A 26,560-nucleotide genomic window follows, 5' to 3' on the forward strand; every position below is an offset into this window, starting at 1 on the left:
CGTGCATGCCGGATTTCCGTTTTCCCTTCATTATTGTGTGAGAAATGCAGTTGGCATCCTAAGGTCTGAAAAGGAGCAAAAACGGTGCGAGGAAGGAGAGGAATAAGCAACAATCAAACAACTCTGCCTTAACTTTTCTCAAGGAAATGCCTACAACATTGCTTAAAGGTAACCATTGTCATTATTCATATGAGATAGAAATGAAAAATTATTTTGTTTTCAATGTACGCTCTGTCGATGTTTGATGAAATATGAAAAGCGACAGAGGTGAATTCATCATCTTGTAGATTTTGCCAACTTGGATGGCAAATCACACTTGGTTCTCAACAAGAGATGAGAAACATTGTAAACGCACACAAAATGCTGGAGGAGCTCAGCAGGTCAGGTCAGGGTCAACGTTCCTCTGCCCAAATCATCCTCTCCACATCTGCTCTATTTGGACTTGCTGAGTTCCACCAGCAGTGTGTGCGTGTTACTTTGGATTTTCAGCATCTCCAGAATCTCTTGTGTTTGTGAGAGATATTGGGCATGATTTTCCATTCCATGTTGGAAAGGACTAAATATCTACCAAAGATAAAGCTACAGGGAAACTACCTGAACAACGATTCTGGGACTCAGCTGTCCATTTATTGATCAGACGTTTTATTCAAAAAGAAGACCTCTCACTAATAATTCAATACTAATGTACTTGAATTTCCACCAATGCTACTGTTAATAACTGGTCACAGTTTATGCCAATACTAGATTATTTATTATCACCTATTTTCCAGTTTAGAAGATAGGAATCATCTCAACCTACAAGTACAAGACCAGCAAGACTTGTGTTTTCTTTTTTTCTCTCACCAAAGTGATTTGGAGAGCATATTTTACCCTCTTTTTAAATCACAATGGCAGAAAGGAGCCTGAAACACATCATGAGCTCGAGCGGAATGGGCGGTTTAATTCCGTTGCCATCGAGACGGAGATAACGGAGCTGAGGCTGATGGTCTCCGATGGGCATCTGATAAATGGTGTTGACGGGAACAGGGCAGATTTGAGGTCCGTTAATCTCTGTAAAGTAAAAGAAAAGTATCTATGTATCATTATTCCAACAATAATAGGAAGCGTAAATTCATCTCAATGGTTTACCCGGAGCAGGCTGTATTTTATGCCCCTCCCACCCCTTTACTGGCAGTGTAATAGTCTATTGATTATAACATTGTATTGGCAATTTATTCGAATACAGCAGAATATAAATGTAAGAAGCTGCAGATGTTATTAGATTTAGCCCAAAACATCACAGCCACAACCCTCTCCAATACTGGCAAATTCTACCCCCACCATCCAGGACATCCCATCTTCTTGCACCTACCGTTGCACAGGACAGACAGAAGCCTGAAGTCCCACACCACCAAGCTCAAGAGCAGCTACTACCCCATTTGGTCCTTGAACCAAGATGAAACTATAGGTTCAGGGTGTCAATATCTCTGAGGATCTGTCCTGGGCCCAACATATTGATGCAATTATGAAAAAATTATGAGGACATCTTTAAAAAGTGACGCCTCAAAAAGGTGGCATCCATCATTAAGGACCCCTGTCACCCAGCACATGACCTCTTCTCATTGCTACCATCAAGGAGGAGATATAGGAGGTTGAAGACACACACTCAACATTTTAGGAACAACTTCTTCCTCACCGCCATCCGAATGGACAATGAACTCAAGTACACTACTTACTTAATTTAATTAATATTACATTATATAAATGTGTGTGTATTCATATATACATTTTTTCTTATTGTATATATATATTTCTTATTGTGATTTATAGCTTTTTATGCATTGCAATGTACTGCTGGCACTAAACAATAGATTTCACGACATATGCCGATGATATTAAACCTGATTTTGATTCTGAAGAAGGCACACCAGTGGCTATGTTTCATTAGTTTTAGGAGATGTAGTATGTCACAAAGGCCTTAGTAAATTTCTACAGATGTACTGTGAAAAGCATTCTGACCTCCCTTGGGTGCCCCTTCTCCTTCCCTTTCTCCCATGGTCCACTCTCCTCTCCCGTCAGATTCCTTCTTTAGCACTTCACTTCTTTCACCTACCTCCTCCCAGGCTCTTACTTCATCCACTTCCCCACCTACCCACCTCCCCATCTGGCTTCTCCTATCATTTCCACCTTATGCTCCTTCCCCATCCCACCATTTTATTGTAGGAAGGGTCTCAGCCTGAAACACTGACTGTTCTTCTATCTCTGTAGTTGGGTCCTGACCTGCTAAGCTCCCCCAGCATTCTGTGCTTGCGTCAGAGTTGCAGTTGTACTGGAATGGCTTGTCCAGAGATGTGAGGGAGGACCCTCTGTTGGTCAGAGTCAACCATGGACATCGTGTCCGAGCTGTCTATGTATACACAAGCCAGTGTGCAAGCATGGGCAGTACGATATGGAGAGCCCTTGTAGTGAGCTCCTCCTCTCCCAGCAGCTAAAGGAGTTGCCAGTCAACATTGAACCTAACATAGGGACTCCACCTCTGGATTTTTCCTTGGGGTTTACTTCTGAAACCTTCCATAAGTGTGGGTGTAGCTGCAAAGCAGCAGAGTTTTGAGATCAGGCTTTTCTTTCTCCTAGGTGAGCTGCCAGCCGTGGCTGACAAGCTCCATCCGTTCGGACCAGAGATTTGACCAGTTCTGTTAACAAAGTCTTCAACATTACAGCTGGGATATGATCTCTTGCCAAAGCCTTTCCGTTACCTCTTGCAGCTGAGGACGACAGGATTTGAGGCCTTAGCAGCCACACGAAACTACTCTTACTGAGTAATCTCCCACCCGGGTGCACTTGGTTCCCTCCTGTTCTCAGTTCTTCTTCTACGTGACATTGAACACAAGGAGGTTGTGCTTCATCAGGTAAAGAAGGAGAGGAGGAGAAACAGCAAAATACTGCAGGAACTCAGCCAGTCAGGCAGCATCTGTGGAGGGGAATAAATGGTCAACGTTCCAGGCCGAGACCCTCCATCAGGACCAGAGGGGAAGGGTGGATCAAGCCAGATTAAGACGGTGGAGGGATGGAGGGGAAGCAGGACAAGCTGGGAGGTGAGAGGTGAAACCAGCTGAGGAGGTGAAGCCAGGGGAGAGGGCAGGTGGCTGGGTGCTGGAGGGGAGATGAAGCGAAAAGCCGGGAGGTGATAGACGGAAAAGATAAAGGGCCGAACAAGAAGGAATCTGAGAGGAGAGGCGAGTGGAACAGGAGGAGGAGCAGACAGGCAGGTGAGGAGAGAAGGGTGAAAGGGGAAGCAGAGAGGGGAGTGGAAAACGAGAAGTGGGAATGCAGAATCTCTTTGGCTGTAATAATCAGGATGAGGAGAATTCTTTGCAAGTGTTTGGTGAATCATGGTGTTTAGGGTCCTCTGGATTACCCAATGTCATTCACTCCAGATCGTATAAAAGTTTCATGCCCCATTTATTTATCTGCTCTAACAAATGAGAGCTCGTAACGGAGAAATATTGAACTTTAGACATGAGGCTCCTGCTCTTATCGGCCCTTTCTGTCCTGTTATAAAAGTTCAGGAAGTTGTGAGACAGATCTGTCTCCTGAGCACTTGGGGTCCACATTGTTAAAACTGGGACTGCGATGGCACGCCACACAACAAGGAATTACAGGGGGTCAAACAAATGGCAATAAAATGGACTCAGAGGATGAAGCTCTGGAACTACATAATCTAAATACGTTACATTTATAACTTGCTACTGCAGAGGATAGAACATAGAACCGTACAGCAAAGATACAGCCCTCTTGGCCCACAACGTTGTCCCAAACCAACTAAATTAGTATCAAATGGCCAGCTACACTAATCCCTCCTGCCTGCGCAATGCCCTCATCCTTCCATTTCCCCCACATTCATGTGCCTATCTAAACATCTCTTAAAAATCCCTAATGTACCTACCTCTATCACCACCCCCGGCAGCGCATTCCAGACACCCACCACTTCCTATGTTAGAAATAACTTGCCCCTCACACCTGCTTTGAACGTCCCCACTCTTACCTTAAATGCATGTCCTCTGATATTAGATGAACTTTCTTTGTTCAGAGGTTAAAAACCTGGCTCATGTTCTTTTTTTGCAAAAGAGTACAATGAAGAGGAATCATCTTTACAGACAATTTAACTAACAATCCCGTTGAAGTAGGTAAAGTAATATAGAGTTGCTTTTTTGTAAGAAGTTGCTTCACAGCTTTTCTAAATTATACCTAAATGTGATCATTTCCTCATTTGTTGAAATGTGCTTTGGGAAGTTCTGTCATCACAGAATAAATGTGATGTCATTTCATCTTATTTTTATCTGGAACTTAGATCTTCAACCAAGTTTTGCTCTTCGAGAAACATGGGCATAGGGATTTACTGATGATGTTAAAATGGATTGGACAACAGGTCAAAATGACAGATGAATGATAGATGCCCCACAGGGAACAAGTGGCAGCTGTGAAAGGGGAGATTGAGAACACAAAAGACCCATCCACTAACCACAGACACCACTTACTCTTGCCCGCACTGCATCGGAAGATGTGGATCCCGGATCAGCCTCCACAGCCACCCGAGGACCCACCAATAGACAACCCCTTAGGAGAACATCTTACACAAACTGAGTGATCACACTACGTTGGGGCTGAGAGTTTGACATGTTACATTCCCAGGGAGAGGAAATTAAAAATTAGAGGAGAAAGGTTTAAAAGGGTCTTGAGGAGCAACCTCCCATGCAGAGGGTGGTGTGTACTTGGAATGAGTTGCAGTGGAAGTGATGGACATTGGTATAATAATGACAAATAAAATACAATGTTGTAAAGTGCACCGTCATACAGTTTGGTAGTAGAAATAAAAGTGCGGACTATTTTATAAATGGGGAGAAAACCCAAAAATTTGAGATGCAAAGGGACTTGGGAGTCCTTGAACAGAACACCATAAAGGTTAACTTGTAGGTTGAGCTTGTGGTGAGGAAGGCAAATGCAATGTTAGCATTCATTTCTTTCAAGAGGTCTAGAATACAAGAGCAGGGATGTGATGCTGAGGCTTTATAAGGCAGTGGTGAGGCCTCACCTTGAGTATTGTGAACAGTTTTGGGCTCCTCATCTAAGAAAAGATTTGCTGGCATTGGAGAGGGTCCAGAGGAGGTTCACAAAGATGATTCCAGGAATGAAAGGGTTATCATACGAGGAACGCTTGATGGCTCTTGGTCTGTACTCGCTGGAATTTAGAAGGATGAGGAGGAATCACTGAAACATTTTGAATGTTGAAGGGCAGAGTAGATGTGGAAAGGATGTTTCCCATGTTGGGGGAGTCTGGGACATGAGGGCACAGCCTCAGGATAGACGGGAGTCCATTTAAAACAGAGATGCAGAGAAATTTTTTTAGCCTGAGGGTGGTGAACTTGTGGAATTTATTACCACAGGCAGCCATTGAAGCCAGGCCATTGGTTTTACTTAAAGCAGAGATCGATAGGTTCTTGATTGGACACGGCATCAAAGGCTAAGGAGAGAAGGCCGGGGAGTGGGGCTGAGAAGAGGTAAAAATGATCAGCCATGATTGAATGGCAGAGGAGACTCAATGGGCCAATGGCCTAATTCTGCTCCTATGCCTTATGGTCTATGATCTAACATTTACAAGATCCTTGGGGAGATACTGTTGTGGGGTTGGGAATGTATGAGGCTAATAACTAGTCAATAGAGATGTGGATTGTGCTGATATCGTGACAAGGAACCATGGACAAAGGTAGAGATACAGAATGCAGCAATGAAAACACCCAAGTCTCAGGATCTTCACTAATTATGTTATCGTGTGCACCCATTGTTGTAATAGAGAACTGGATTTGTTGTTAGACCTATGGATAATCATTTACTCTGTAATCAGGATCTAGTCTGTAACTTAATTAAGTCTTCCTGTAGCCACCAGTCTGTCATGAAAATGAAGTTTTACTGGAAATCTCATCAACTGAGAATGTAAAAGCTGCATCAAGTTCATGTTCAGGTAGGTCAGCTTTGGCTGGTCTCCTGGCAAGCACCAGATTTTAATAACTCGCCTGTTATTTCCATCACCACCTCCGTGTGATCTTTCAGCTTGCAGCTCCAGGTACACAGACTGGACATAATGAGAGAGTGATGGATGGAGATGAACGCAAATGCAGAGTAAGGTCCAGAATACACTCAGACTCAAAATAAACATGACGACACAAACAAAATCCAATGGCAAAATCATAAACAGTGGTACTAGAAATGGGACTCTTACCATTGAGCACAGAGTGCTCAGCATGATGCTCGTAAGTAGACTTTCCATGAAGGAATGTGGCAGGCAATAATCGGCAGTCTGAGTCTTAAAGGGACAGCAGTAGCTAACCATACGCCGGGGAACTGAAGCGCTGAAACTAGGAAGCCTGCTACTATTCATGTGAGAACATATCATATGAAAGTTTTAGAGGGATGTGGGCCATACATAGGCAAATGAGACCAGCTTTGGTAGACATCTTGTTTGACAAGGATAAATTAGGCTGTACTCTGTTACTTCTATGACTCTAAATGTTTTTGGCTGAACTGGGGAGATCTGACAGATGATTATTTGAGCTTATAAACGGATGACATAAAGGAAACTTGCTTCACAAAATACCAGTGTGTTTTAAGGACTATTGGCACTGTAGACATGGCATTGGGAAATTGAATCAGCCTCTAAGAAGGCCTCGTGCTAGTTTTTATGATGTTGGAATGAAACTGGTTGGACACAGTAAATTTAAGACAGTTAAAAGCTTAGAGAGAGAATGGAGAGTAGGTGGACATCGTTTAAAGCAAAGACTGGTGGCTCGAAAAGTTTAAGATTAAGATTAGCTTTATTTGTCACAGATGCATCAATGCCCACAGTGAAATGTGTTGTTTGCATCAAATAAAATCAGCTGTGATTACGCTGGGCAGCCTGCAAGTGCTGACACACTTTTGGCACCACCAAGGTTGCCTAGGACTTACTAACCCTGACCATACGTCTTTGGAATATGGGAGGAAACTGAAGCAAATGGGGGAAACCCATGCAGTCACGGGGAAAACATACAGACTCCTTACAGACAGCGGTGGGAGTTGAACATTGATCTCAAATCTGGTGCTGTGATAGCATTAGTCTACATAAATCAGAACATAGAACATTCCAGCACAGTACAGGCCCTTCAGCCCACAATGTTGTGCGGACATTTTATCCTACTCTAAGATCAATCTAATCCTTCCCTCCTATGTAGTCCTCCATTTATCTATCATCCATGTCCCTAAGAGTTTCTTGAATGCTCCTAATGTATTGGTCTCTATGCTGCCCTTGACAAGGTTTTTAATATAATGATAATAAATTGAAAGGCAGTGGGTAATCATTTAATCATTTAATGAAGCACTGGATACCCCTTTAGCTCCTGACCTGCACTCCCAATAAAATTAGTAGGCAAATTTCTTCCCCTGAAGAGTGCAACTTTATAATATTCCCCTTATAGTATCATTAAGCGAGTGGACTGTATGCAAATTTTCCCCATGTCTAGAGGACAGTGAACAGTGGGCTTTGTAAGTGTATTTTCCATTAATCCCTGAACTGTACTCCTCGATTTGAAAAGCACCGTAAGTTCTCAAAGTTTGAAGTAGATTTATTATCAATGTACACCCAGTCAGTCGACATTTTATCAACTACACCTGCTCATTTGTGCAAATATCTGATCAGCCAGTCGTGCAGCAACTCAATGCATGAAAGCATGCAGACATGGTCAGGAGTTCAGTTGTTGTTCAGAGCAAACTTCAGAATGGGGAAGAAATGTGATCTAAGTGATTGTTGGTGCCAGAAAGGGTGGTTTGCTCATCTCCTGGGATTTTCATGCAAAACAGTTTAGAGTTTACAGACGAATGGTGCAATGAAAAAAATAACATCCAGTGAGCAGCAGTTCTGTGCGTGAAAATGCCTTGCTGTGAGAGGGCAGGGGAGAACAGCCAGACTGGTTCAAGCTGACAGGAAGGTGACAGTAACCCAAATAACCATTCATTGCAACAGTGGTGTGCAGAAGAGCATCTGTGAACATACAACACGTTGAACCTTGAAGTGGATGGGCTACAGCAGCAGAAGACCAAGAACACACACTCAGTGGCCATGTTATTTGTTACAGGAGATACCAAGTAAAGTGGCCACTGAGTGTATATTTCACCATATACCACCTTGAGGTTAATTTTTTTGCCGGCATTCACAGTAAATACAAATAAACACAATGGAATCAATGAAAAACTACACACAAACAACATGCAAAAGAAGACAAATGACCAAACAGGGGTTTCCAGCTTTTTTTATGCCATGGACGAAATGCCATTATTCAAGGGGTCTAGATTTGGACCCCCTGAAACAATATAATAATCAATAATATTGAGAACATGAGTTGTAGAGACCTTGAAAACGAGTCCATAGGTTGTGGAATCAGTTCAGAGTTGAGCTGATTCCACAACCAAGGAGGCTCCTTAATTACGCGGTACTTACTTTTGATCTGGTTGTGGTCCAGGTGCAGGTGCTGCAGACTGAAGTGAATGATGGGAACTGTGGTGAGCTGATTGTACGACAGCTGCAGGTCTATTATAGAAGACACATTGAAAGCCATTTCCGGAATTCCAGTATCGGAGATCTCATTGTGATTTAGCCTGAGAAAGGACAGCTTCGGCAGGCCGCTGAAGTAGCCCGACGGTATCTCCTTGATGGAGTTATTGTCCAGATAGAGCTGCAGAGTCGAAATGGGCACCTGCTCAGGCATGGCCGTGAGGTCATTGTAGGCCAGGTTGAGCTGCAGTAGCGTCTTCAGTCCTTTGAACGTACTCGGCTGAATGACAAGGTCCTTCAATCTGTTGCTCTGGAGGTCAAGCAACGTCAGCTTCTCTAGGTTTGAGAAAGCTCCCTCCGGGATGCTGGAGATCTTGTTCCTGGCGAGCCGAAGCTGTTCTAGGCTGCTCGGCAGGGGAGAAGGTACTTCATCCAGGTCATTATCTTCAAGGTACAGGTAGAGCAGGTTTCCCATCTTCTTAAATAGACCTTTAGATATGTTGCTGCTTGTGATCTTATTTTTGTTCAAGTTTAGCCACTTCAACTGCGTCTCGTTTTTGAAGGACTTCTCTGAAACTGCGTCAATGAGGTTGTTTTGAAGGTACGCATACACGACTCTTGATGGTATCAGTGGCATCTCCTTGATGTTTCTGTTGTCGCAGTACAGGGAGTTAGAGTATCTACCAGGGCATTTGCACTCTTTCGGGCATTCATAAAAGTACTCTAACCGTGCTAAATATTCAGGGTCTTGACACCATATGCCGCTACTCATGAGTAAAATAACTAGAATATGCTGGGCCGCCTTTATGTTTGGACTCATCTGGAAGAAAAGAAAGGGGAAAATTAATCAAACAGCAAAAAAGAATCTTAGAAAACTGAAGGAAATTAAAAGACATTTTACAAATACTTTGCACATTAATCTTGAAGAGAAACAGAGCTAACAAGTTCAAAGTTCAAAGTAAGATGTATTATCAAAGTACATGTATGTTACCATATACAACCCTGAGATTCATGTTACTGTGGCCAATAAATCCATAATAGAATAATCACCAGAACAGAATTAATGAGAGACCACACCAACTTGTGCGTTCAACCAGTGTGCAAGAGACAACAAACTGTGCAAATACAAACAGAAATAAATAGTAAATAAGCAATAAATATTGAGAACATGTGATGAAGAGTCCTTGAAAGCGAGTCCTTAGGTTGTGGGATCATTTCAATGGTGGGGCAAGTGAAGTTGAGTGAAATTATTCCTTTTGGTTCACGAGCTTGGTGGTTGAGGGGTAGTAACTGTCATTTCTTGTCAGTGGCATTTGAACAGAGCACCACCATAGACGGTCCCAAGCCTAGCTGTGAAAGGAGGGGGTAGAGCACGGAGCTAGCAACCCCATCCTGTAAAAGTCCAGTGCTACAGAAACACCAACAGAAGCTCCAAAGACCTCATCTCTGGGAGAGGAAGGATCTTACAAGATGGGCCGCACCTAGGGACAACTTGAAAGACTGCCCTAAGAGAGAGGCAGAGCGAGCTTCTGTCAGCAGCCTTAACCCCAGTAGAGGGTGTTGGGACTCACTAAGTAAGCACTTGAATAGAGCTCAGGAAAGCCTGGAAAACAAAGGCATTTCAAGCCACAGAGATGGGGAAGAGTGCAGAGAATGAAGGAACATTCGTGGCGACATTCCAGAAGATTGTTGCAAAGGGAAGTTTTTGACAGGTTGGAGACCAAGAGAGAATGAAAAAAGCAGGTCTCAGCGGAGAGAACGCAGGCCTGATCAGCATTTGCTGGTCTGTCTGGAGCAAAATGAATAAATGGAGGTAGACGAGGGAGTGACTGTGTACAATGATCCAGCTGTGAGATACAAAACATTCCAGATGGTGGAACTCCGAAACAAACAAAAATGCTGGAAATAGACAAGGGAGGGAAAACCTGAAGTTAACACAGTAGGTGGATGATCTGTCTGGAAAGTCTGTGCGATGTAGGACACACAATTCTCCAGGTGGGACAGGACTGAGTAGAGGGCAGAGGCTACGGCATCACTGGTGGACCTATTCAGGCGATGTGTAAACTAATCAGGGTCCAATGTAGTGAGAAGGCAAGATTTAATGCAGTTCATGACCAGCTGCTCAAAGCACTTCATTCTCACTGAGGTCCATGCCACTGGACGGTAGTCGTTAAGGCAGGTTTCTGTTGTCCTCTTGAGCAGTGGGATGATGGTGGCAGCCTTGAAGCCTGCAGGGATGGTGGACTCTTTCAGAGAGACGTTAAAGATGCACCTGAACAGGTATGTTGTCAGGCCCCGCAGCTTGACCCTGACACGAGTCTTCCTCACCTCAGCTGCAGCCAGGCAGAGTGGGGAAAGGGGTGGGGCCTATCTTGCCAGCTCAGTGTATTCAGCCATGCGTAGAAGAAGTTAAACCTATAGGGAGAGAGGCGTTGCTGTTACTGACGTGGCAGCGTGGTCTTCTCATCCAATGCCTTGCCACATTCACTGTGTGTCCCTGGTATCACAGAAGTGGTATTAGGTTCGCTCTGTGTAGGTTCTCGATATGTAGATCGTCCATGTGTAGATCTCTCTGTCCCTCTCCCCACTCTCATTCAACTCCATATATTCCTCCCCATCAAATCAACTGCAGTATTCCCCAGTCTCTCTGCAGCACCCATGCCATTCAGTCTCTCTTGTTCCCAGTCCTATCACAGATCTTCCTGTCATCTTTTATTTCCTTTCCTGATTCTCATTAAAGATTATCAACATGAAATGTTACTCTCCCTCTCCGTAGATTATGCTTGACCAGCAGAATATTTTGAGTTTTTATTCTATTTTGGAAGAGGATAATCAACAAAGTAGTCCTTCCAGGTGAGGCAACACTTCACTGGCGAATCTACTGGGGTTGTCTATTGTGTCCGGGGCTTCCAATGCGGCCTTCTGTACTGGGGGAACGCTTCATCCAGCACCTCTGCTCCATCTGCCACAAGTAGGACTTCCCCGTGGCCAAACATTTTAATTCCGATGGGTCAATCCATAGCCTTTACTTGTGCCTAAATGAAGCCACCCTCAGGGTGGAGGAGCAACACCTTATATTCCATTTGGGTACCCTCCAACCTAATGGCATGAACATCAATTTCTCCATCCAGTGAACAAATTTAACCCCCCTCCCTGCTCTAATCCCCACTCTGATCTTTTTTGTCTTCTCACCTGCCAATTACTTCTCGCTAGGTCCCTTCTTCCTTCCCTTTCTCCTATGGTTCACTCTCCTCTCCTATTAGCTTCCTTCTTCTCCAGCCTTTCCCGTCCACCTGGCTTCAAGCATCACTTTCCGAGTAGCCTCTTTCCCCTACCCCCACCTTTTTATTCTGGCATCCTCCCCCCTTTCTTCTCAGTCCTGAAGAAGGGTTTTAGCAATGACCGTGCACTCCTTTCCATAGATGCTGCCTGACCAGCTGAGTTCCTCCAGTATCTTGTGTGCAGAGCGCGGGAAAAATCAACTGTGTTTTTATTTCATTTAGAGATTCAGCACGGTTACGTTGCTTTCAGGTTCCTCTAGCCCAATGAGCCCACACCGCCCGATTGCACCCATGTGACCAATTAACCTCCTAACGCATGCACCTTTGGGATGTGGGGGAAACCGGAGCACCCGGAGGAAACCCACACAGTCAAGAGAAGAATGTACAAGCTCTCCATAGTCAGCAGCGGGAGTTGAACCCGGGTCACTGGCACCGAAGAGCATTTTGCTGACCGCTACACTGCTGTGCCACCTCTTATTTTCAGCTTAAACCAAATACATATCAAACACAGAGGAAATCAGAGGTGAATCAAGTCTTCACCTGTTGTAAGAAAGCAATATTACCGGACCCTTTATTTATCTGTTCATTGGCACTGCCAGCATTCATTGTCAGTCTCCAATAGCCCCTGGCGTAATGTGGCATTCATTTCTCACGTCACATGTAGGACCTCCCAGGTTATAGTGATTAACCCAAATTGTTTGCAAGCCCAAAATGTGGCCATGAACAGAATTCACACATGGCAGAAGGTGCCTGTAGACCTACGTTGCCCCGTGTGAATAAATAGATCAGGATTAAGATTACATTTATTTGTCTCATGCATGTCAAAAAATCAAAATGTACAGTGAAATTTGTCGATTGCATCAACAACCAACACACTCTGAGGATATGCTGGGGGCAGCCCACTAATGTCGCCATGTTTCTGGTGCCAGCATAGCATCTCTGCAACTTACCAACCTTTAATAACTCATACATCTACAGAATGTGGGAGGAAACCAGAGCACCCAGAGGAAACCCAAATGGTCACAGGGAGATAGCGGCAGGAACTGAACCTCGATTTCTGGCCTGATAAGGTGTTAGAAACATAGAAATCTACAGCACACTTCAGGCCATTCGGCGCACAAAGTTGTGTTCCGCTACCATACCAAATTGTCTGGCAAAACACTTTAAAATCGTGCTTTACCATTTTTTGATACTAAAGCTGATAGTAACAAGTTTAGTTTGACCTATTTTGAACTGGTATTGATATTCTTTTAGAAGATTTTACTGGAGGAGAAGTTTTAAATGCTCTCAATCATTTAAAAAAACGACACAGCTGCGAGCTCACGCAGCATAGGATTCACAAAATGGACGTCAACATGCTAATTAAATGTATTCTTCATGGGTTCGATCTGGCAAAATTCCAGCCATTGTCAAGAATAATCAAGCGCAGCCCTGTAACAACTGGAAAATCAGCCCAACATTCTTCCCAAGACGCACCAGCTGCACGCAAGTTGGGCATTTGGAAGCTTGGTGGGGGTGGGAGGGGGAACCTGTAATCAGGCATAACAATACATAGCAGATTTCCTTCTGTATTCATGTTAGCTGAGCCTAATCAGTATTAATTATGGAGGAATTTGAAAGAAATGAAGAGTAACAAAGGAAAGTTGGCAGGTCCTCTTTCAGCCTTACCAATTTTTATTGGTGTAGTGTAGAGAGTATCCTACACAGCTTGGTATGGTAACTGCTCTGTCTGAGACCACAAGAAACTACAGGGAGTTGTGCACATCATGGAAACCAGCCTCCCCTTTACGAACTCCGTCTACACTTCTTGCTGCCTCAGTAAAGCAACCAGCATCATCAAAGACTCCAGCCACCCTGAAAATTCTCTCTTCTACGCCTTTCATAGAGCAGAAAATTCAAAATCCTGAAAGCTCATGTGACCAGACTCAAGGGCAATTTCTTCCTGCTGATATAAGGTTATAGAATGATTCCCTAGTACAATAACAGGGTCTCTAAACCTCACAATCAGCTCATTATGGCCTTGCTGTGTATTGTCTGCCCGCACTGCACCTTTTCTACAACTGTAACACTTAATTCTGCACTATTGTTTCCCCTTGTACTACCTCAATACCCTGTTGAACTGAAACAATCTGTATGAATGGCATGTAAAACCGAAAGATTTTCACTGTACCTCAGTATATGTGACAATAATAATAAACCAATTTCCCAAATGCTGCATGTCATCCCTCCTTGGGCCTAGGCTTGTGTTTTGGGCCATTTGGTTTTTCTCAGCCATATGTAAGTTCATGTTCATATTGAATTACCTCTTGGATCTGCTCCAACCTAATTATTTTACCACTGAAGATAAATTAAGTGCTGTGAGTCTGTTTTGTGGCTCTTGGCTCTATTCCAGGTTCCCAATTCAATTACCCAATTCTCATCAATGTCTTTTTGAAGATTTGCATGTAATAACCAAACCACTGTACAACTGATGCTTTGGAAAAGATTAAGGATATAAGCCTGGATAATTTGGACAGCACGGTAGCGTAGCTCTGTAAGAACTCCAGCAAACTGGGTTCAATCCCGCTGCCGTCAGTAAGGGTCTGTACGTTCTCCCCATGACCACATGGGTTTCCTCCTACATCCCAAAGATGTGCGGGTTGGAAGGTTAATTGGTCACGTGGGTGTAATTGGGTAAGGCCGGCTCGTTGAGGCAGATGGGCCTGTCACTGTTGTAACTCTTAATAAAAATAAATAATCCCAGGTTGGCCTAAGGCACTTTACAGCTGGTGAATTATGTCTAAAGTCATTGTCACATTATAGGAAAGGCGGTGGCCAAGTTAACCACAACAGCCTCCCACAGCAGTGTGATCATCAGGATCTATTCTGCATTATGATGCTGATTATGGTATAAATATTGTCTAGGATCATCAGATAAACATCTTTGCATTTCAAATGGTGCCACAGAATCACCTACACCCAGTTATAGGCCATAAAGCCTCGTTCTAATTTATCACCCAAGAGATGGTACCTTCAACAAGGCAGTACTCCCTCAGCCTTGACCTTGGGCTCAAGTATCTGGTGAGCTAGTGACCCCATGACTCTCCAACTCGGGGCAATAATTATTAGACAATTTGAATAGTGGATAAAGGGCAATAATTTTTTTTAGACCTGCTTTAATATTATTCAGACATGCCAAAAATGTATCCAGAACATGTCCTTCTTCTGGTCACTTGTAAAACAAAACAGATGGTTGTTGACTTCAGGAGAGCATGGAGCGACCACTCTCCACTGAACATTGACAGCTCCTCGGTAGAGATCGTTAAGAGCACCAAATTCCTTGGTGTTCACCTGGCGGAGAATCTCACCTGGTCCCTCAACACCAGCTCTATAGCAAAGAAAGCCCAGCAGCATCTCTACTTTCTGTTAAGGCTGAGAAAAGTCCATCTCCCACCCCCCATCCTCATCACATTCTACAGGGGTTGTATTGAGAGCATCCTGAGCAGCTGCATCACTGCCTGGTTCGGAAATTGCACCATCTCAGTTCGCAAGACCCTGCAGCGGATAGTGAGGGCAGCTGAGAAGATCATCGGGGTCTCTCTTCCCGCCATCACGAACATTTACACTACACGCTGCATCCGCAAAGCAAACAGCATTATGAAGGGCCCCACACACCCCTCATACAAACTCTTCTCCCTCCTGCCATCTGGGGAAAGACACCGGAGCATTCAGGCTCTCACGACCAGACTACGTAACAGTTTCTTCCCCCAAGCTATCAGACTCCTCAATACCCAGAGACTGGACTGACACCAACTTACTGCCCACTACTGAGCCTATTGTCTTGTTTATTATTTATTATAATGCCTGCACTGTTTTGTGCACTTTATGCAGTCTTGGATAAGTCTGTAGTCTAGTGTAGTTTTTTTCTGTGTTGTTTTTATGTAGTTCAGTGTAGTTTTCGTACTGTTTCATGTGAAACCATGGTCCTGAAAAACATTGTCTCATTTTTACTGTGTACTGTACCAGCAGTTATGGTCGAAATGACAATAAAAAGTGACTTGATTTGACTTGACTTGTATATATTTATATTGGTATAAATATATATTTCTTATTGTAATTTGTGGTATATTTTATGTCTTGCATACAAAGTCAGCCTACTACATCTTACAAATATAACAAGAGTCTCAGCAAGACCTAGAAAAACTCACTCATGCATTTATTTTCGTTGGGCTTGACTACGGTAATGACATTTTCACAGACCTCTGTAAAAATCCCTCAGATAGCTGCAGCTTATTCAGAATGAGTTCACTGAGACCAAGAAAGTAGAACATATCACTCCAGTTCTCAGATTGCTATGCTAGCTTCCTGTCCATCAGAGGATTGACTTTAAAATATTACTGTTGGTTTATAAAGCACTGAATGGTCTAGGGCCATAATATATCTCCGATCTTTTGCTGCATTGTGAACCTTCCTGAGCTCTCAGGTCATCTGGGGAGGGTCTGCTTACTGTCCCCAGGGTCGAAACTAAACACGGTGAAGCAGCTTTTAGTGATTATGCTCCACGTATCTGGAGTAACCTTCCAGAGGATCTGAAGTCTGCCCCAACTTTAAGCTCCTTTAAATCGAGGCTTGAAACTTTTCTTTTTGCTGCAGCTTTTAATTAGAATCTCCTGCACTGTAACTTCTACTTATCGTATCTATTTTTTGTGTGATTTTATTCTCTTATACACTTTTTGAAATTTGATGTTTGATTTTTATATCTTGTTCTGTGTGAAGCACTTTGAACTGCCTTGTGTTTGGAAAGTGCTATACAAATAAACTTGTTGCTCGCACTGTCCTTCTGCTGCGAAACAACAAATTTCATGACTTGCCGGTGACAATAAACCTGATGCTGACACTAATGCCACCATATTAATTGACTGTTGTCTCCTGGCCAGTAATCACACTGAAATCTTTCTTCACGTGTATCTGTGTTTCATTTCTCTTTCCTTGTGTGTATTATCTACTGCTGTTGAATTCTCATTCCTTCACTATCATGATCCATTGTTCTGAACCCTTTGAATTTGGATGAATACATTTTTGTAATTGCCGTCCTCACAGACAAGCCCCCGAGTTCCACGCTAGTGACCCCCGAGTCAGGACGTGGATGATAATGATCTGTTACAGAAGCTCATCCCCAGGGATATAAATATAATATCAACAGTTTGCCTGATTACATAAATCTATTATCAAAGTACATGTACTTTGCCAAGTACTGGTTTGAGGTTCATTTTCTTGCAAGCATTGACAGGGAAAAAAAGAAATATGATAGAATTTTACGAAAAACTGTCCAAGAACAGATAAAGATCGCCAAACAACCATTTTGAAAAAGAAGGCACACTGTGCAAATAAAAATAATACTGAGGACATGGGTCACAAAGTCCTTAAAAGTGAGTCTGTAGGTCAAAGAATCAGTTCAGGAGTCTGATGGCTTTAAGGTAATAGCTGTTCCTGAGCCTGGTAGTGAGGAAGCCAATCTCCCCCACCTCCTGCCCAATGGTAGTAGTGAGAAGAGAGCATGGCCTGGATGGTGGGGCCTTTGATAATGGATAGTGCTTGTAGATGTACTCAATAGTAGGGAAGGCTTTGCCCGTGATCGCAATTACTCATATTCATTGCCAATATGATCAATCTGATGAATCAGCCTATTTTATTAATATCTCCACAATCTTTCCAGCTACCTCTTTCAGAACCCAGGATGTAGTCCATCTGGTCCAGGTGACTTATCTACCTTCAGGCCTTTCAGCTTCCCAAGTGAAAGTGACTACACTCCTGTCCCCCAACACCCTTGAGTTTCTGGCATACTGCTGGTGTCTTCCAAAGGCAAAGACTAACACAAAATACTTACTCGGCTTGTTAGTGATTTTTTTTTGTTCACCATTGCTTCCTCTCCAGTGCCATCTTCCAGCACCCTAGTGTCCGCTCTTGCCTTCCTTTTTATATCTGAGGATGTCACACTGGGATTTGACTGAAGGTTTTAGCATTTTGAAAGATATCAAAGAATTCAGAGATTCTGGTGAAAGGAACCTAACAAAACGACAAGTCCATGGAGAGGGGAATTCAGGAAAAGATGGTGGGGCTGCGGATTCATATCTAAAAAGCAAGTAAGAGTACCTGAAATCACCAGCGTTTGGCTAACCAGGTTATTAGATAAACTGGCACCAGGGTATATATGGACAGAGTTAGAGTCAGCTTTGAATATCAGACCGGCTCTGAGGGGACAGAAGATAGTCTCATAGTCCTGGCTGCTTGCAAAATGTTTGTCAGTGCTTTGAACTCTGCTTGACTGTGCCGTTAATGTAGCTTCTTCATTCCTTCTCTTCATTTCTGGATCATTGAAGCAGAGTCTCAGCAACCTCTGGCTTTCCATCAGAGAGCTACCATTTTCAAAGGTTAGCTTTAACACCATAAACCAGCGAGTTGTTTGTGATGTCTCCCCTCTCGCTGTGAAATGGGGACACCTCTTTTCCCTTATTAGGGAGGGAGAGAGAGAGAGAGAGAGAGAGAGAGAGAGAGAGAGAGAGAGCCTGTGGTATGTCAAACACCGGGTGAACGAGTATTCTTTGGGGGTACTGCAAGTCTGTGTCTTTAATGATGCTTTGCTGCATGCCTGAGTGCTCAGTGGGGGGAAGGCAATGCTCTGTTGCTGGTGAGGGGGGAAATTGTTGCTTTGCTGCTGCTTATGCATGGGAGGGGGAGCTGGGGGGCTTTGGGATTCTAACATTTAACTGTCATTCATTCTTTGGGGCACTCCTCTGTTTTCGTGGATGTTTGCGAAGAAAAAGAGTTTCAGGATGTATATTGTATACATTTCTCTGACATTAAACATATCTATTGAAACCTACCGCTATTTGTCATCTGCACATTAAAACATTCAGTGAAGTGCGATATTTTGCCTCAAAAACCGACAGAGACTGAGGATGTGCTGGGGACAGGTCCCAGGTGTCACCATGCTTCCAACACCGAGGTAGACTGCCCACAGCTTGCTAACCCTAACCCCAACCCATACAGCTTTAAAATGTTGGAGAAACGGGAGCAGCTGGAGGAAGCACAACACATGTGGTTTCAGGGAGAACGTACACGCTCCTTACAGACAGTGGCTGGAGTTGAATCTCGATCTCACAGCTGCCACTGTAAAGTGTTACACCAGGCTCTCCCTTGCTCTATTAAAGCAGCAACTTTATTCAGAGTTCAAAGACCTCAAAGCTGGATGTGTACTATGTGGAATTTGAGCAAACTCGGACTTTCCAACGGAGAGCTCCCATCTTTCGTTCTGTCTGTTTCCCATTGGTTACATAACCTTCAATCCCACCCAGTAAGTCTCAGCATGGAGAATTCATAGAACATAGAACAAGACAGCATAGTACAGGCCCTTCGGCCCACAATGTTGTGCCGACCCTTAAACCCTGCCTCCCATATAACCCCCCCACCTTAAATTCCTCCATATACCTGTCTAGTAGTCTCTTAAATTTCACTAGTGTATCTGCCTCCACCACTGACTCAGGCAGTGCATTCCATGTACCAACCACTCTCTGAGTAAAAAACCTTCCTGTAATATCCCCCTTGAACTTCCCTCCCCTTACCTTAAAGCCATGTCCTCTTGTACTGAGAAGTGGTGCCCTGGAGAAGAGGCGCTGGCTGTCCACTCTATCTATTCCTCTTAATATCTTGTATACCTCTATCATGTCTCCTCTCATCCTCCTTCTCTCCAGAGAGTAAAGCCCTAGCTCCCTTAATCTCTGATCATAATGCACACTCTCCAAACCAGGCAGCATCCTGGTAAATCTCCTCTGTACCCTTTCCAATGTTTCCACATCCTTCCTATAGTGAATTCCTATAGAATCCCACATCTAGATCAGCAAATTGTACATTTATCATCAGTGGGCAGTTTATGATGTACCTCCTGTACCTAATAAAGTGGCCACTGAGTGAATGTTCACTGTCTTCTGCTGCTGTAGCCCATCCACTTCAAAGTTCAATGCGTTGTGCATTCAGAGATGCTCTTCTATACACCACTGTTGTAACGTGTGCTTATTTGAGTTACTGTCTCCTTCCTGTCAGCCTGAACCAATCTGGCCATACTCCCCTGATGCCTCTCATTAACAAGGCATTTTCTCCCACAGAGCTGCCATTCACTAGATGTTTTTTCGATTCTCACACTATTCTCTGAAAACTCTAGAGACTGTCGTACATAAAATCCCAGCAGGCCAGCATATTTCCAGTAAGATAGCACCATGTTCAATTGCAGTGATTTCTATGGGGGGTCAACCAAAGGTGTTATTGTCTTTTTTAAACAATATTTTTTAATGATCATAAGACCCCACTGAACATTAAGAACTAAAAGTACTGCAGGTCTATCCCATCAGCATGCTGTTCGTTGATTGAGAAACTGAAGGAGTTGGAGTTTGTGTGGATCGGAGAACGCATCAGTGCATGAAGGAGTTGTGCAGTACAACAGTGAGTGATCATCTTATTTGCTTTTTCTGTGATCGCAAGACCCTGTTGGAAATTGTTAATGTGGAATACTGCAAGTCTGACTCACAGATTTAATGGAGGACGACGGGAGATCTGCATGGCCTCAGTTGTAGGGAGGACTAGGCCCCAAGCCATGGTGTTACCTGTTTACAGCCACCCAGGAGAGAGGCATCACAGTCAGTGTGCTCCACCAGAGGTTGTGAGCTGTGGCATCCAAGCTGGAGTTGGTTCTGCCCCCTGTGTTCGCTTGGCTGAAGATGAGCTGTATTGCAGTTGGCTGCAGATTTTGGCAATGTTTATAGACACAGGGTCTTGGGCTATATTTGTTTTTTTTGTGTGACTATATTTTACTGTTATTTTTATATGTGCTACATGTGTCTTGTGCTGTGTATGACTGTTGGTGTTGTGTTTTGCACCTTGGCCCAGGAGTAACGTTACTTGAGTTTTGAGATACTCAAACCACCCTGTCTGGCACCAACAATCATTCCATGGTCAAAGTTATTTAGATCACATTTCTTCCCCATTCTAATGTTTGGTCTGAACAACAACTGAACCTCTTGACCATGTCTGCGTGCTTTTATGCATTGAGTTGCTACCGCATGATTGGCTGATTAGATATTTGCATTAACAAGCAGGTGTACAAGTGTACCTAATAAAATAGCCACTGAGAGTAAGATGTCCTGTAGACTGGCTCTCAGTATATACTGAACATTAGACTGTCTAATGTACTGTTTTCTTTCTCTCAAGAAATGACCCCCTGTCCACTTTGCCTTTTTATCAGGTAACTCATCCTCCTTGGGCTTTTTTTCAAGAAATAAATCAGCCATGGTGGAATGGCAGGCAGACTTAATGGGCCAAATTACTGCCTCATAATCATATTGATTTTATTCTGGGATCTTGCTGTGCAAAATGATTTGGTCTTATTTAGCAGATTCAAATGTATTTATCACGTGTATATGGAAACATGGTAAAATGCATCGTTTGTCTTAACAACCAACACTACCAAAGGACGACCTGGGAGCTGACAAGTACGGCCACGTTCCGACACCAACATAGCATACCCATAATGCTTAGCAGAACACAGGACATGACAAGCAACAAAACAGAAAAAAAACAGTGAATGAGGCAAAAAGCAGACGTCGAAGAGTGTTCTGGGCCGTCTGTAACACCAATGAGAAGGATGATCCTACAAGACCATAAGCCATAGGAGCAAAAGTAGGCCATTCGGCCCATTAAGTTTTCTCCTCCATTCCATCATGGCTGATTTACTGTACTATCCCTCTCAACTCTGTTCTCCTCCTACCCTTAGATGCCTTTACTAATCAACAACATATCAACCTCTGCTTTAAATATACCCAATAACTTGGCCTCTACGGCTGTCTGCGGCAATCAATTCCACAGATTCACTGCCCTCTGGCTAAAGAAATTCCTCCTCATTTCTGCTGTAAATGGATATCCCTCTATTCTGAGGCTGTGACCCCTGGTCCTAGCCCCCCACCCCCACCCCCAGCATAGGAAATACCGTCTCCACATCCACCTTTTCAATATTTGATGGGTTTCAATGAGATTCCCCCCTCATTCTTCTAATCTCAAGCATGTCCTGGCCCAGAGCCATCAAACTCTCCTCAAACATTAACCGTTTCATTCCTGGAATCATTCTCAAAAACCTCGTGGACTCTCTCCAATGACAGCACATCCTTTGTCAGATAAAGGGCCTGGACTGCTCACAATACTCCAAGTGTGGTCTGAGCAGTTCCTTATAAAGCCTCACATAGAGAGAGCATCCTAATTTGCTGACCGCTCTCCCTCAGGACAATGAGCAATTGCAGGGGTTCATGCTCAGCAGAAAAGGGAAACAAAAGAGGCTGGAAAACCGGAGGGACGTAGAAGCCATCATAATTAGCAAAACAAATGGGATGTTTCCTGACAGAGTGGTGCCTCAGAACTGAAGGGCTGCAACACAGGGAGCCACACTGAGGAATCTCTAAGCAAGCACATCATCGACATACTAACGCAGAGTCTGCTTGTGTGTTGATGGAAGCACTCAGATGAATCACAGGAAGTAGTCTGGGAAATATGAAGACCCCACTGCACCCTGACAGCCTGAGAATGAATCCATCTGGTGTGGATTTCAGTCAGTGCGACATGCGGAACAAATTATTGTTCAATAACAACCTAATGAACACAGGTGTCAGAACACCTCAGGGACTCAGGCACGAAATCCTCGGCCGACTCCCCAGTGCTGAACTGGTGAAAGACTGCTCTGTCTTTCAGATGATCAACAGGAGAGATTCTGCCGATGCTGGAAAATGCAGTGCAATACACACAAAATGCTGGAGGAAGTCAGTAGGTCAGGAAGCATCTATGGAAAGGAATGTGTAGTCAATATTTTGGGCTGGGAACTTTGGTCTGTCTTTCCGATGCAATGCTACACCAAGACCTGATATCCCTCTCAAGTGGCCTGAAACAGCCACAGGTGGATACCATATTTCTCCGTTCTACTGTGAATGCCTGCAAGAAAATGAATCACAAGGTAGCATATGGTGACGTATCAGTACCCTGGTAATAAATTTCCTTTGACTGAATCCAGAGAGGATAACGTGAGCCTGTTACCCTCCACTTACTTGCTTCTCTCTAGAGCGGATGTCAATTACTATATAGAAACTGATGTCTTGTTTCCAATGCCACAACAATAAAAACACTTCAAAAGTTTTTCATTCATTGTAAAGCACTTTGGGAAAGAAATCCTGAGGCACTGAAACACATTACAATCAAGAAAGAGGAGAGAGAGAGAGAGAGAGAGAGAGAGAGAGAGAGAGAGAGAGAGAGAGAAAGGTAGATAGATAGGTAGACAGAGGTTGAAAGCACTTTGGAAAATGGATTCCAGGTTTACATCGCTACAACCTTGTAAGCTGAAGCCTTCTGTGCCTGTAGAATGAGTAAACTGGGAACAACTCGGAGTCCAGACTAGAGGGAGGTTATGAAAGTGTGGACAAGTTCATGAAAATACTTGAAATCAAAGTTGATAAAGACTTGAGTTTCTTCGCTGCAAGTCAGAGCTGGGGTGATGGGCCTTGGTGCAAGTAATGATGCAGAGAATGGGTTTTGGATAAAATCCAAGTTTACAGGAAAGGGGGAAGTCTGGTCAGGAAAATAATGGAATTTCTGTGTGCTTAACTGTTGGAAGAACAGAAATGCCTGATTATGTTTATACCCGTCTAATCATCTTGAAAAATTATGCCATCTGGTTTAAATTTTCTACAGAGCAGGTTTCCCCCACTGCGAAGCGATATCAAAGAGAAATACAGTAATTTGCAGTCATTGTTTTAGACTCGATGGCGCAAGAATTTATGACTGCTGATGAATACCCTCTCAAAGATAACCAACACAGCAATGTTCCCAAAGGGATCAAATATCAATTGCATGTTATGCTTGAGTAAACACAGCTGGAGCAGGATGTCCAAGTTTGTTTTGCATTTACTGATTATCCATATCTTTGTTACTTTCAGATTTGATGGTTCCAGTACACCCCTGGCTCTCTGTCAGGTTCCACTCTTAGAAGAGTTGAGATCGTCCAAAATCATGTACCAAGATCCATTCACTCATCCTGACCAGTGTTACAACTGTCCTCACTTACTCTTCACACTCCCTATTCCTGAGATGTCCTCATTATCTTTAACCTCCTGAGGTGTCCACAGTCCTCTCATCATAGCTCTTGTTCACCCATGGATTTAATCCAAGTATCATGTTCTCAGTGAAATAAAGGCCACACATTCTGGTGCTAACAGACCATTTCCACCACGCTCAGCAGAACGACACAGAACACAACAAGCAACAAAACAACATCATTAAAACGAGCCCCGTTCCTCCCATCCATCCACACAAGGTCCACAACCCCAGGACAGACCATCCTCAATCTCCAGTGGATTTGGACTCACAGTCACTGGGCCTTTAACTTCCTTATGTAACAAAGGATGAGGGCCTTCAGCCCTTTGTTCCTTCCCTATGCCTCCAATCCCAACATCCACCCTTTGAGATGTTCCAAAAGAATAACTCTTCGGTTACATTTTGATCATCCATCCTAATATCCTGTACGTGGCTTGGCAACACCATCTTTTGGCTTATTGAAGCTCCTTTAGGTGAGGAGGAATTTCTTTAGAGCATGCTGAATCTATGGAATATATTGCCACAGTCGACTGTGGAGGCCAAGTCATTGGGTACATTGGAAAACGGAGGTTAATCCATTCTTGATTAGTCAGGGAGAAGGCAAGAGAATGGGGTTGATAGGGTTAATAAATCAGCCATGATGAAATAGAGGAGTAATGTCATGGGGCCGAATGGCCTAATTCTGATCCTACGTCTTATAGTCTATGAGATGTTTTGTTATGTCACAAGATAAAATTGCAGTTGTTATTACAGGTAGAACCATTATTCCAGTTTCACAGATGGGTCTCGGTGCAATTAACAGAAGATGTTCTGTCACCACTGGTCCAATCAGTAGACCACAGTGAAGCAAAAGCATTGTGAGAATAAGAGGCAGAAAGCAGTACGCTCCAACAAACAGATGGATCTGCCAGCTCTGTGTTATATCACAAAGCCCGTTAATCAGCGCAAAGGTTACTTGATCTTTACCACATGGTTTTATTTCTTGGCTAACAAGCTAAAATCAAAAGGAAAGTCCATCAAGCCTATGCACTCTTTACTTGCGATCTGGGAGGGTGAAATCATAAGTGTAAAATAGGGTCAGATGTTGCTCCACAGATGCACAGAGCAGCGATCGCAGTCAGGCTACAGATGAAACAGCAGCGAGCATCAACCTACACGCATGGAAACATAAACCGTGCTGTGCTGCAATGACAATTCACTTGTCCTGCAGGATGGGATCCTTGTGCCAGTGAAAGCAAAGCTGACAGGCAGATAAGACACTGCTTTACAGAGCACACATGCCACAGGTTTAGCATTCCAGAAACAAATTTGTAGATAAATCAAGTATTTACAAGTATAGGTACGGATTTTTAAACTTTATATAAATACTTCATAATCTTGTCAGCAGCTTGGGTGAAGAAATGGGATAGGATTACTAACCAGAACACTGCAGCAAACCAGTGGAGCGATTCCCGTCTGTCTCTGCATATCCCTAGACTTGCTGAATAAAACAGAGCCTGCACAGTGGCCGCTGAGGCAAGTGTGTGAAGAACTCACCGCAAAGGAGTTCGAGGCTTGTGGAGGCTAAGGGAGATTTTAAATCATCTTGCATTTAAAATCACTTTGTATGATTGTCAATCAAAGTGAGAAGATATTCATCAATCTACATATTCCAGAATTTCAAACAAATCATAGAGAAATATTGAATGATAAAAAGATTTTCATTAAAAATAGAAAGCTGGAAAGCAAAGGAATACCTGAAAGTATGTTACAGGTTTATTTTTTCATTTAAGATTATTCAAACTCAACTGTATATATTATTTCATTCACTTACTGTAGTCCTTTGCTCACAAAAACTGTTCATTGACAAAGATTGATATTTCTTTCTCAAGCCAAGGATAGGGATCTTTCCCCATGTTTTTCCCACTCACTAGTCTAAGGTGAGCACCTCACATTGAGCATCCCAAACTAGCTCACAGATAGCCTGAAATATTTGAGCTAAGATTTCATTGTAAATTGTAAAAACAGTTTACCTTGGCATCCAGGAATTCAGCTCTACTTCCCTTGACTGTATTTTAACTCTGTGCGGGGCGCTCTGCTTAAAGGGAGCACTGGAATATTTCAAATACCTTCCATCCAATCTGGTGTTACTGAAACTAAGCAGCGGCTCAAAGCTTCCCAGGGTCTATCGTTGAGGTCTTGTTCTTGCATCTACAGGAGAACAGGAGGCACACTTCCCTCTGCTCTGCAGCCTCACTCACACCATTGTTACACTGCATCAGATTGGCTGAGCCTGTTTGCTGGATTTTATTAAGGCAGCCTAATATATGTACTCTGATAAAGTTTCTTTTTAACCCTAAAATTGCAGTCACCTTTACAAATGAAGCTGATGGACTAGGGCAGGGAGAACATAGAGCAGTAATTTTTAAATTTCATAGAGAAAGCCTACACACTTGCTCAGGATGGATGAATCTTTCATTACAAGTCTTAGATTAAACAATTTAGTGTACGGTGCCAGAATAAACAATGCAATTTATTTTCAAAGTTCAAAATAAATTTATTATCAAACTATGGCTATGTC

General features: G+C 43.4%; 1 protein-coding gene across 1 annotated transcript; it reads right to left on the bottom strand.

Annotated features, from left to right (window-relative positions):
• Positions 1-621: 621 nt before the first annotated feature.
• kera (keratocan) lies at positions 622-26,225 on the bottom strand. The gene is made up of 3 exons (XM_073058848.1): positions 26,013-26,225; positions 8,507-9,380; positions 622-1,050 (listed from the first exon to the last, which is right to left on the bottom strand). The coding sequence occupies exons 2-3, from the start codon at positions 9,378-9,380 to the stop codon at positions 878-880; spliced, it is 1,047 nt and encodes a 348-aa protein (XP_072914949.1). The 5' UTR covers positions 26,013-26,225; the 3' UTR covers positions 622-877.
• Between the last annotated feature and the right edge of the window lie 335 nt (positions 26,226-26,560).

The sequence above is a fragment of the Hemitrygon akajei genome, chromosome 10 (genome assembly GCF_048418815.1).
Source record: "Hemitrygon akajei chromosome 10, sHemAka1.3, whole genome shotgun sequence".
In the NCBI taxonomy this organism is placed as follows: Eukaryota; Metazoa; Chordata; class Chondrichthyes; order Myliobatiformes; family Dasyatidae; genus Hemitrygon; species Hemitrygon akajei.

What these genes read in the sequence shown, in the direction of transcription:
- kera (XM_073058848.1), bottom strand. Translation starts at nt 9,380, where the DNA reads ATGAGTCCAAACATAAAGGCGGCCCAGCATATTCTAGTTATTTTACTC. An exon ending in GGACCACAACCAGATCAAAA is followed by an intron (nt 1,051 to 8,506) that starts GTAAGTACCGCG and finishes TTTACTTTACAG; the next exon opens with AGATTAACGGACCTCAAATC.